The 12,374-nt window shown below is 40.1% G+C and overlaps 1 protein-coding gene across 1 annotated transcript in view; it reads right to left on the bottom strand.

Moving 5' to 3' along the window:
- Positions 1-522: 522 nt before the first annotated feature.
- Positions 523-12,374, bottom strand: part of DCBLD2 (discoidin, CUB and LCCL domain containing 2) — a gene marked incomplete at its 3' end in the record, with an annotated part of 44,095 nt that continues 32,243 nt past the window's right edge. The window contains exons 8-15 of the mRNA XM_080357581.1: positions 11,330-11,545; positions 9,637-9,761; positions 5,242-5,389; positions 4,687-4,854; positions 3,938-4,031; positions 3,499-3,548; positions 1,742-1,879; positions 523-968 (exon numbers count right to left, since the gene is read on the bottom strand). Of these exons, the coding sequence (XP_080213707.1) occupies positions 523-968; positions 1,742-1,879; positions 3,499-3,548; positions 3,938-4,031; positions 4,687-4,854; positions 5,242-5,389; positions 9,637-9,761; positions 11,330-11,545 (1,385 nt within the window). The remainder of the gene's footprint in view (positions 969-1,741; positions 1,880-3,498; positions 3,549-3,937; positions 4,032-4,686; positions 4,855-5,241; positions 5,390-9,636; positions 9,762-11,329; positions 11,546-12,374) is intronic.

The raw sequence follows: 12,374 nt of genomic DNA, 5'->3' as shown, positions 1-12,374 counted from the left end.
TGAAATCAAAGCTACTTCATGCCATGAAGTTAATGCCATCAATTCTGGTAGTCATTTTTAAAGTCCAAAGTTGTGCAGGCCTTTTACAAAGTAAAATGAATTTTAGAAGCTACAGTGCTTAGATCTTAGAAAGTTAGGAGGTTTGGTTTGGTTGTTTGTTTTCCCTCAGAAATAGTACCATTAGCAAGAAATTATTGGCATTCGTACTTTAAACTGTTTCTTCCAACTAATCATTCACATCTATGAATTACTGAAGGTAAGCTCAAAGAGTTCTTCTCTCATGTCTGGCAGACAATTGTACAGCAGTAATAAAAACATCCATGGTTTTGCAGGAAACATGCTGTAATTATATATACAGCTTAAGGAAAGGCAGAAGTACTGGTTTCTCGGACCTCCAGTACCACATCTTTTGGTTCAACATCGTATTTAAGACTAACAATATCAAAACAATGCAATTAAAAATGAAAAAAAGTCAATTTTATGGAACTGGCTTTTAAAAAACAAGCCATCATTCTACCTTACTTAGGAGCTTAGTTCATCCTTACTCCCAGCGGAGTGGGCCACGCTCTGTGGTACCTGGTACACCAATTCGTCGGCAGCGCCTGGCCCTGGTTGCCCCTTTGGTGTATCATACAGCGCCTGTGCTGATGATGCGCTGTCTGTCCTAGATAAGAGTTTATTGTAAGTTCCCACCAGTGGAGGAGCTTGATTCCCTGCAGCTTTGAAGGTGGAAATGGAAGGAACGCCAAGCGGTGTGCTGGGATGGTTGGACATGTCCATGATGATTGGAGTTGCATATTCTGGTCCGGTTATAGGTAGTGGTTCAGCATAAGCATGGTAAACTTCTTGTATGGGTGAATTGTATGGGTCCAAATCAGCGTAACTTGCTTCTGTCCCTTCCTCTGGTTTAAAGGTTGATCTCTGATGAAGCGTGCCAACAATTCCCCCTACCAGTGGCTGAGCATACTCTGTGCCCCAGCAAAACAAAACAACCAAAACAAAACAAACCACAAACACACACTTAATGGAAATTTTGTTTACAGTGGCATCACATTCAATACAATCTCTCAGTAGTGTCATAGAAATTATTATCCTAGATCAGACCAGTGATCGATCTGTCTTCCAGTGCCAAATTGCTATGAAAGAAATAACTTCCCCCAATAGTTAAAGGCATTGGGATAGCTACAACATCCTGATTTCTCAGGTTTAAACTTATTCCATCCACAGCACATCAAGTCAATTAATACATGCTTTTATGATACACTGAGAACAGATCTGAAAAAGCTTATTTTGTAAGAAATGCACTTGCCAACAGAACTATTAATTTCTCCTCTGTTCCCAAACCAAACAGGAAATAATTAAATGTAGCCAAAATCCTGATATTTTTGGCATTTCATATATATATGTATATGTTGATCTGCTGGAGGGTAGGATGGCCATACAGAGGTATCTGGACTGGCTGGATCATTGGGCTGAGGCCAGTTGTATAAAGTTCAACAAGGCCAAGTGCCGGGTCCTGCATTTGGGTCACAACAACCCCAGGCAACACTACAGGCTGGGGGAAGAGTGGCTGGAAAGCTGCCTGGCAGAGCGGGATCTCGGGATGGTTCTTAGGGACATGGGTTAGTGCTAGAGTTAGGTTAGGTTATGGTTGGACTTGATGATCCTGAGGGTCTCTCCCAACTGAAATAATTCTACGATTCTATATATGACATAGTCCACAAAACACAGTAAAATGTACCTGCAGATTCTGTTTGCAGCATTGTTGGGACTTCTCTTGGTCTTAGGTGACTAATTTCACTGCTGCTGTAGCGCACGGGAGTTTCTTCATGTTCTGCTGATTTGGTTGGGAGAAACTGCTTCATTCCTTTCCACCATCCTTCATATGGATTTAAAAACAAAAAACAAACAAACCCAAGACTGCATATATACTGTGTTTTAAGCTATTACATATTTTTACACCACAGCTTGCACTTTGTAGTAGCAAGTAAACAGTGCAGTTACCAATATTTGCATGACCCTAAGGTTACAAGACATTTTAATATGTTCTAGCAGACTGAAGATTCAGAGGTGAAAAAATTACTGTCACCCAATCAACCTGCCTGAATGCTCCCCCTCTTCAAACACCTGCAGAACTGCTGCAGTGCAGTGAATCCATCCCTGAATGTCCATTAGCAGCAGTGCTGGAGCTACTCATCACATTAATAAACTCTTAAAATACAACACCGAAAATACTAAGAATTCAGCCATGATTCCAATTGGCAAGTCAAATATTTACACAAAATTTTAGACAATCTCAGTTATAATCTAACAGTGCATTTAATTCATGTACTTTCTGGCTGTTAATGTCATGTTGCTAACTGCTGATCAGTGAATATTTGCCAAAGTCTGAATGAAGAAGATTATAACTTCAGTGGAAATGACAAGGAGTGAATGTGGTCATAAAGGTTTTCTTGAGAGAAGGTAGGGAGGGGATTGGTTTTGTTAGGTTCCCCCCAACCCTTCCCCCAGTAGCCAGAGCCATTCTAGTTTTGCTGTCCATTAACATATTTCAATCCAGCTGCAAGAGACCATCCTGTAGGTAAAGCCCAAGAAACAGGAGATTCAAAACCATGGATGGTGTTTAACAAAATTTGACATAGCCTGTGGTAGGGGACAGACCGAGGTTCCACAGAGAAGTGTAGCAACATTATTTTGATTCAGCATTTTGCCGGATTTCCTTTTAAAGCAGACCTGCATACTGAACATTTAAGCAAACAGGAAAAAAAATCTGGCATGTCCATCATTGACATTGAAATACAGGATATTTTGAGTCTAATACTCTAGGCCAACAGTGCAGTGACCTATCAGAAACAGCCATGTAACAAACACCACTCAGGTCATTAGAAGGTTTCTTGGCTAAAGGACAAGGCGCACTTGCCAGTGAGTGAACACACAGATGTGGATGTTTTCCATAGGAGGCCAGAGAGGTGAAGCACGGCCATACCGGTGGTACAAACCCACCTGCTGCAGCAGCCTTGTGTGCTGTAGCACAAACATGTTCAGGACACTTGCTAAGCACTGCTCAGTGGGATTGCCTGATCTCAAGTTAATGAGGCACAAGACAGTAAGAGGGGAAATATACCAAGAGGCTGCAAACAATCCCACACCCTTACTGGGACAATGAAGAAAGACTAAACTTGACAAACCTTATACACTCAGATGAAAGGTTTTTCCAGGACCCTCATGTTGTATAATTAAGAGGTACTATACTTTGTTTGCTAAAAAAAAAAGTGAGGCTATAGGCTCTAACAGGAAACAAGGCATTTTCTATTTTTAAAAAAAATGTAGAATAAAGCAGTTCAGTCTGTCCAGAAAAGAAATGCAGTGTTCACGATGCCTAAAGCAGTTAGCATTAGAGAAGCTTCTGTTTGTGGGACTTGTCTGTGTAACTGCAATCTGAAATATGCATCAAAGCAAAAATGCCAAGTAAGGGATTTCATAAAACCGTTTTGTTACCTGCACGATCCCAGTACGGTAGATCATAAGTGCCCTCCATTTTTTTCTTGCTGTGAAAAAGAAAAAAAAAGGAGGAGGTATTTTAGCTAGTCTGCTTATTGGAAGATGCATTAATAAACACTCAGCAACTGTCACCTTGGCTGTAACTGGTCCGCAGATTTAAAGTATAAGCACCAGTAGCCTGGCTTGCCATCACCAGTCTGCTGCTACTGGAGAAACCAGTTTTCTGTAAAAGCACTTCTAATGAAAATACTTACAAAAAGCCATTTTCACTGTATTCACTATTCAAGTAAATATTTTCTCACAAAGAATACCATTCTGGAAAAACATCCTCCCCCAGTGTGGACCATGTAGTTCCCATAGCAATACATGCAGCATTTCATTCCCACACACCAGGCTAACATTCATTTAAAGGATATTCATTAATCTCTTCATTTACCGGTTTCTCCAATGCCAGGCACAAACTAATACAAGAATCAGAGTAGTGAAGACCATCACCAGCACTGGAACCAGAACTGCTGCCAGGGCCACATCTGAAAGCCATTAAATTAAGTGGTGTCAAACAAACGAACTTCTCATAAATCAGTTTTTAATTCGAAAACTACTTGGGTAAAGCACATAGTTTTCATGTATAGTGTCTCTCACACCCATTTCCCCAGCTGCACTACCCTGCTGGATGCACTGACGGTGAATAAACGTCAGTTAACATCTCCCTCCTTCTACATGTATGCACAGCTGGTATTTCTGCAAGGCTTTTCATCAAAATCATTTGTTTTAATACAAGTAAGATGATTTCTGTTGAAATGGTGTATTTTATTATTATCCAGCTAAATCCAAAGAGCTCAGGAACACACAACCACTTAAGTTTGAACCTCCTGGAAGAAGTAAATACCACAGTACCTTAACAGTTTACCACAGTCAGCCTGGGTCTGCCTGTCAGATGAGACTGCCCTGTCCCCTACCATCCAAACCAGTGCCTGCATCCGCAGTCACCTCACTCCTTTTTCTGACACTTTTATTTGATAAACAAAGAGATGATGCCAGCTGATGCCTTTCAAATTTCACACCAACATGACTGGCACATAAAAGATTAGCTACATCATAAGTGCCTTGTCCTAAGAAATTATCAAAATATGCCAAAGTACTGTAAGGAGTTCCCAAACAATTCTACTGCTTAACTGTAAATACCTTTAGTTACACTTGGAGTCACTGTGGTGTTTTTTATTTCAGGTGTGAAAGTTGTTTTATCTGTCTCCAGTGAAGTCTTCACCGAATGAATGAAGTCATCACTGAAGTCCTCATTCTTGTCATTCTTGTTCGGTGGTGGTGGTGGCATGGTGATTTTAGGAGCACGGCCTTTAGAAGAAAATAATTTATTAAAAAAAGTTTTTGAAGTGCTAGTTTTCCATGTTTCCTTTTTGAGAGAAAACAGCTGGAACAGTTTGCTCTATTTTGTTTGTGTTATATAATGAGGAAAAAAAAGACCCAGACTCAATAACATGGAAAGCAAGTAACTGGTTTCTTCTGAAAGACGTGTTTTCTAAATTACCTTGGTTATGCCTAAACTATGTATCTTCCAGGTTAAGCACAATAACTTTGGAAGAAATTCTGAAGTATCAGTTACAGAATGATTATGCAGCTAAGAAGTACTTTATTCTCATTGAAGATACACCCACAATGTAATCTTTGGCAAATTATTTCATTGCTTGACTTGTACAGTTGAAAGGTTTTCAGTTGCCTTACCTAAACTGAACTGACATCCCAGCAATTCTACTTTCATTGCAATTTTCTGGTGCCATTTTAAGGGGTTAATCCTAAAAAAACGTGCGATAATAGGTGGAATGAAATTATTGCGAACTTCCTGGTACAATTCAGTGTTCCCTTGAAATATCTAGGGGGGAAAAAAGACAGACAAATATTTATGTTATACAAATGCAATAGCAACTAAGTAACCACAACCAATTTTGCTGTTTCATTTAAGAAAAATAAGTGGTGCAGAATCCTGAAAATTCACCGCAGACCGGTGCTGTTGCCTGCACATCTCCATTCACTCAGCCCTATGAAATAACTAAATAAAATAAAGGTGCCTGTGTACGTATATGCACACAACTGCTTACTTCACAATAAAGGTACCATGTAATATTTTCCTGATGGTCCCAGGCAATTGCAGCTGCTAAAGACATCTTCATGTTTATGGCACTGAAAATAATTATAACTCAGTTCTTTTTGATATTTTGGACTTACTCTTCAAATATATTTAGCAAGCAGTTGTGGCAATGTGAAAACAGGAATTAATTGGTGCCTTCACACAGTTGAATAGTCTAAGTTTGTCCCGTGAACAGATTGAACGATTAGAAATCATTGAGACACAGTGAAAAATGGGCTGACACTGTCCTCTAGTGGCTGCTGTCTACAAGGGCTGAACCGTAAGCAAAATTAAAGGATTCAAGCTCAGAATAGGAGAGCTCTCTCCAGAATCTCGTGGAGAGCTGTGCAGTTCCGGAAGAGAAGGGCACAGACTTTGTGTAAAGGATGAGCTAGGGCTGGTCCTTCACTGCTGGTCCTTGCAAGCAAAGAACTCATCAGAATTTGACAATACAGAACAGGTTTGGCTGAAATTTAAAACCAGTAGGCAGTCACTGTAGGGATGCAGTGTCAGCACACTGACAAACTGACAGTCAGCTACAGGTTTTGCACTGAGCTGCTTGAAACAACACAAAAACTAGACCTAGTGCACGAGCCCATCGTCTTCTTTGGGAGGGCTGGTTTGGTATTGTGTCTTTGTGCAGGAAGGGAAGTGTCTCCCCAGGTCAGTGCACAGCAGTTGGGCTTTGGCTCTGCAAATGCAGCTCTTGGGTGCTACTGCAACACGTCACCATAGAGTGGACAGTCAATGAGTAATATGTTTAAAGCACTGACACAGATTTTGCAAATCGCAGCCGACATAATGCAGAACAAAATTGTGGCGCTTGCCTGCACAGACCTGAAAAATTAATATTATAGAGAGTTTTCTGCTCACTCACACCACTTGGTAAACAATAAAGCACCTTGCCCTTCTTAAGGACAAACGTTGCACTGTGTAACAGCTGATGTGTCTGCATAAAATGGAGCAGTCAAAGTACTGGCACACTTCTGATCAACACAGATATCTGGTGTTTCAGCCTTCATACGTTGTATTGCACACCTGTGCTTAAGGTTTTGTAACAAAATGACTAGAGTATCCCTAAAGGTTTGAAAGAAAACAATTATTCCAGGAAACTATCCATTCAAAAGTCTTCTAAGCCCCCCAAAACAGCCCCAGGGACTTTTAAGGGACTCAGGCCTGGCCTCCCTGAGGTACATAACATGTCTCCACTCTGAAAAGACACACAAGCCCTATTACTATTATGCATAAGAATTTTCCTTTGTTTCTACGTAAGCATTTATTGTCTTAATGTTTGGAACCACTGACTGACCAAATAAACACACAACTCATTTTAGTTAGGCACAGAAAAATAAATCATTTGGTAATTTAAATGCAGTACTTCATATTTGAGGGTATTGTTTTTTCTACATTTTAAATTACTAACAAGCACTTTTATTTTTATGTATCCAAGAAACACTATAAAACTGTTAACCGATCCTTGATACTAAAAATCTTGGTATTTGCCTTGAGAGCATATAGTTTCTGTTCTTCCGCAGCTTACTGCAGTGCAGATTTACAAGCACATATTTGCCCTGCTCTGAATTTAAACTTATTGTTCTTAAATATACTTACTCGCAATGAATGGAGACAGATTAAATGCAGGGCCAAGTCTATGCTGTTATTTTGGAAATAAATGAATAATACAAAGCAGTCATGGTTTGTGCGCCTAAGTATTCACAAACTAATGAGACGTGGCAAGAACACAGAAGACTGGGTTCCAATTTACAGGCACTTTTCCCCTAAATGAGGGCATGTTTTAAAATTATTCTTTACTTATTTTGAAGCTGACAGGCTTGTGGCTACAGATCTCACCAGATAATTATTTGTTTTGGTCAAGATGCAAATGAGAAGCAAAATACAGAGGAGACTCTTTGAGAGGATGCCCCCCAGCCCGCACTGCTGTACTGTATCCTTGCTGCGCTGTGCCACACACCAGTGCCCACTACTAAAAGAAGGTGCTGGCTGCATCTGGCTACCCCGGCAACAAAAAGCTGAAATCACAGATTACAAAAACAGATGCCCAGCACCAAAAGTTACTTTCACCTCAGGTTTCTGAGGCTCAGCATGTTAATAGCAACAGCAAAAAGAATCATTAACGCTGACCATTATCTTCAAGAAAGATTAACAGTAAAGTAGTTCTTGATTCCAGGCTTTTCTTAGTTAAGCTTTTGATGTCAAGTATTAAGACAGTGATCTAACTTTACCTGCAGCTCAGTATTTTTCACTCATCTATTTTTTTTTCACAAAAAATTTGCCTCTGAGCTCAATACAGTGCAAGTTTCTTGATGAGAGATCACTTTCACATTCCATTTATCATCAAACTCTTTGAGTTTGCCTGTGCTATCAAATAAAACTTTTCCAACACTGCACTTTTGATTTGTCATTTTTCCCCAATTCAAACATTTTATTCTTTTTTCCATGCATAAAAACTTTAAGAAAAGCTTTTCTCAAGTACTGAGAGATCTCCAGAAGCTACAGGAAAGCCTTGGAAAAGCTTGTAGTCTCTTAAGCAACGTTAGGAATTTCAACCATCTTTCAAAAAAACCTTGTTAGTCTGGTGTGCAATTGTGTAAGGCTCAAAGGGAGAAGCCTGTGTGCATGTGCATCCAAAAGCAAAGCTGCATCAAATGAGACATGTCAGACAAAGGAAAAAGAAAAAGAAATTGCTATTTTTTTGAAGCCTAAGTGATCAACCATACTGAACCTTTTTTTTGTGTCACCTAACTACACCTGGCACTTCCTGAGTATCTATGGTTCTTCATGCATTGCACCTAATGATGCAAAGAGTGAAACAAAAGATCTGTAATTTCAAGCTCCACAATTTGTTTCACTTCATGAATTTGCAAGAAAAAGAATGTGCGCAAATTATCAGGTAACAGCTTCAAATGTTTTCTAGGAAAATAACTAAACATGAAGCTTAAATCTAGATGGCTCACTAGCTGAGATTTTACTTTATTGCCAGAAGAGGGCACTCGAAAACTAGCAAAAGATACTGCGTTTGTTTTCTTGAATAGTTAGCTCACATGTAGGTTCAAGGAGATGGACCATCCTGACAGTAAAGTTCCCTTTCAAGAAAGTTTCATATTGTGATTACACTCAGTGTTCAACAACCTCAACAGAATGTTACATGCTACCATGAAACATTCTTAACCTACAGCAAACAGAAGAAAGCCATGTACAGCTAAAGAGTTACTGTTCCTAATAGCCGTTTCTAAAAAGTTATTAGGTTACTAATTACTATTACATGTATGTAATACCACAGGCCCATGGAAGGTATATTACATCCAAGAAACTGAGGATGGAAATTCCAGTTGCAGTTAGGCTACCAACAATCTTCTCATTTCTTTAAGAAAAGCTGATCCAAAACACTGGGAAGACCAGGTAGAACATTAATCTTCTCATTTTGCCTGTCTATTATATATTGCAAAACCATAAACACAGGGAAAATAACATTATCTTGCCACTTACATTAGGCAATTTTTCTGTGTGGCAAAGCATTTGCAATCTGAACGTACCATTTCATTTTTTAAGAAAACTCCCCTCTGCAAAGGCTCTTCAATTATACAAGAAAGAAACTTAGCACTATTTAGTCAAAAAGATTGACAGAAACATTATAAAACATAGACAATTATGAAACAACCTATTTCAAAATAAATCTGATTATTTTCAAAGGGACGCAGTACCAGCCAGCTTACCACTGGCAACAGAAGTTTCTTGTATAGAATAGTCTCACCCTCAAATAGCAATAAAAATAATCTCTGAATTTCAGAACCTTTCAAATCCTTACCTATTTGTATATTTTCATATTTTCTTCTGCACAGATGCTGTTTCTGATTCAAAATTACACTAAACATGAAAGTTATTTAATGTTTCCTCCCTATACTAGACCTTAGTCATATTTACAACTGCAAGATCTCCACAGAAGATCCATAGGAAGTGTGTGGTATTTTTACCTTATCTTTATCCATGCCAGGTTCTCTGTACACTGTCCATTTCTGTGCATCATCACTGTATAAAATTCTGTAGGCTGAGACATAATAATAGTGCTCTGCTAAGGTTGATCCAGTAGTTATAATACCTGTGAAAAGGAAGGTGCCCAGTTAGACAAAACGTGGTACCAGTTCGTAAGAATTAACAGATCAGCTTTTGAATCCAGAGTTACATAGCTGGAATCTCCACTGGTCCAGTTACATTTTATTATCCAAGGTGCCAGACTCTGAAACATCTACAGTGCCTGAAACTTAATAATCATTTTATCTACTTTTATATTTTAATTCTCATAATATAACCTTGCTAAGCACTTCCCCACCGTTTCTTGTTGGAAACGGCCTGTTCATTTGCCGAGACGGCACCACTTTTTCCTGCTTTTGTACTGCCAACCAAAAGCATCATTGCAAGGACTATGGCTTCCTAAAGCTGACACTTCAGCACTGCAGAACAGCTCACACAGGGAAGCTGTTTTGTGAAAGCTTATTAGCACAGGAATTAGGGGAGTAATGTAAAATCCTAATGGTCCCCAGGGAGGTAATAACAAAGGCTGCTGCTAAACCGGAGTTGCTTAATGACAGGAAGCCAAGGTGCTGATAGCAGGTGTGCAGCTGAGTTTACAGAGACCAACTCTTGCACTTGAGAAAGAGACAAACAAAAACTGATCAAAGGAGGATGTTTCACAATAGTCTTAAAGCCTGGGACTCTGAAAAGCACTCTACCTAAAGCCACTTGATTTTTTTAAGTTGAATTGCAAGCATGCCCATTAACAACAGCAAATCACCTCTGAGCAATTAAACCAAAATAGAGAACACTAACATCCGCACAGAAGATACAATAGCTGCACTGCCACTAGTTACACTACCTATGAGGATAAGCCCAAAATTCAAATGCCTCAGTGCTTCATTAGGCAGTGTGGGCCACATGGTGAACAACAGGATCAGGTAACCATAATGTCACTTGTCCAACTTCCAAAATATGAAGCAAATCATACAGAGCAGATTGGGAACCAGCCCCTCCAGCTGCCTCTCTCCAGATAAACACAGCTTCTAAAATCATGACGGACAGTCAATCACAATCTCTGCCAAGGAGCAGCGCCTAACCCAGACTCTGTCTGCATCAGCTGGCACTGTTTGGTCTGTTTACTGAAGGTAAGCAGAACTGCTGAGGAATCCACCATCCCAAACTCAGCCCAGGTTCCACTTTGGGCAAGGAGCTGAAGGGGAGGCTGCTAGCTGGTTTACTCAGTCTGCTGCTTATCTCACATTGCACTGCAACTGCTCCTATCTCCACTGTTGGATTTACTAGGGCCATGATGGGCAGTAGCAAAAACCTAGAAACCTACCTCGGTACACCAGCATCAGTGGTACCAGCAAACTGAACTGGCTGGAGATGGATTTCCACCTCCAAGGAGACCAATAAAACCACAGAAAACACTTCAAAAAATGCTGATGGAAGATGTGTTTTCTAGCATGAGACTCCGCCTGGTCAACTCTAACTCCAGGCTCCTGAGTATATTAGCTCAGACATGGAACTAATTTTGCTGTAATGGTAATTAAAGGTCACCTGGACTTTATTTAAGACCAAGCACTGGAAAAAAAATATGTCAGCAACCACACTTTTTGAATGCTGCTTAAAAGTCACATCAGATTCACTTACCTGTTATTCTCTTCTCTTTATTCAAGTCAATCTGCAACCACTGATGTTCGTCACTGATAAAAGCAGCCCAAGGAGGACCAACCCTTTTTAGTCTGGCATTTTCAGGTTTCCAAATGTTCACCTGTCCTGTTTGGTCAGACCACTCAAGAATAGATGATGCTGTGATCTGAGAATCAGGGATTACCCCAGATTCCATCCCCAGTGTCCCATAGCAACCTGAGGATTCAAAAATGAAAATTCAAGTTGCAAAATGACTTTACTTGCTTGCAAACATTAATCTGTCATCTGAATTTACTCCATAACAACGCTACCGATGGAACACACCACCTTTAGTTTTCTAAAAGTGATGCTGGAACCAAACTTGTGGTCTTGACTGTTACATGACTTATGCCTGCTCAAGAGTAATGTGGATATTCTCCAGTCACCACCCTCACAGAGCACTAGCAGAGAAGCTTTGGGAGAGTTGTCATGGTTTAACAGTATGTGTGGTTCATGCACAAATCACTCATTCCTTTTCTGTGTCTATATAGCTTATTGTTTTTCAAACTCACCTCAGTATCAAAATGTTAACTCAAACAATACACCAAAAAATGTAGGAAGCCATGTCATAACCCTGGCCTTGAGCTCAAACACATTCTTGAAATGAGCTGCATTTTTTTGTCACCATTCTTAGTAAAAGTTTCCTTCCATGTCACATTCTGCTGATGCCTTAAAAAACATCTCCAATATTCCTGACTAAATTTTTTTGTGGATCTACTAACCACCCCCCTTCTAATACATCCCAGGATGCCATTGGCCTTCCTGGCCACAAGGGCACAGTGCTGGCTCATGGTCATCCTGTTGTCCACCAGGATCCCCAGGAACCCCAGGTTCCAGTATCTACTGGTTAGTAGATCAAGAGAGGTCCTCCTTCCCCTCTACTCTGCCCTGGTGAGACCCCATCTGGAATATTGTGTCCAGTTCTGGGCCCCTCAGTTCAAGAAGGACAGGGAACTGCTGGAGAGGGTCCAGCGTAGGGCAACCAAGATGATTAAGGGAGTGGAGC

Source organism: Nesoenas mayeri (genome assembly GCF_963082525.1).
Source record: "Nesoenas mayeri genome assembly, chromosome: 1".
NCBI lineage: Eukaryota > Metazoa > Chordata > Aves > Columbiformes > Columbidae > Nesoenas > Nesoenas mayeri.
Note: the sequence above shows the minus strand (reverse complement) of the source record. Positions and strands in the feature narration are given on the sequence as shown.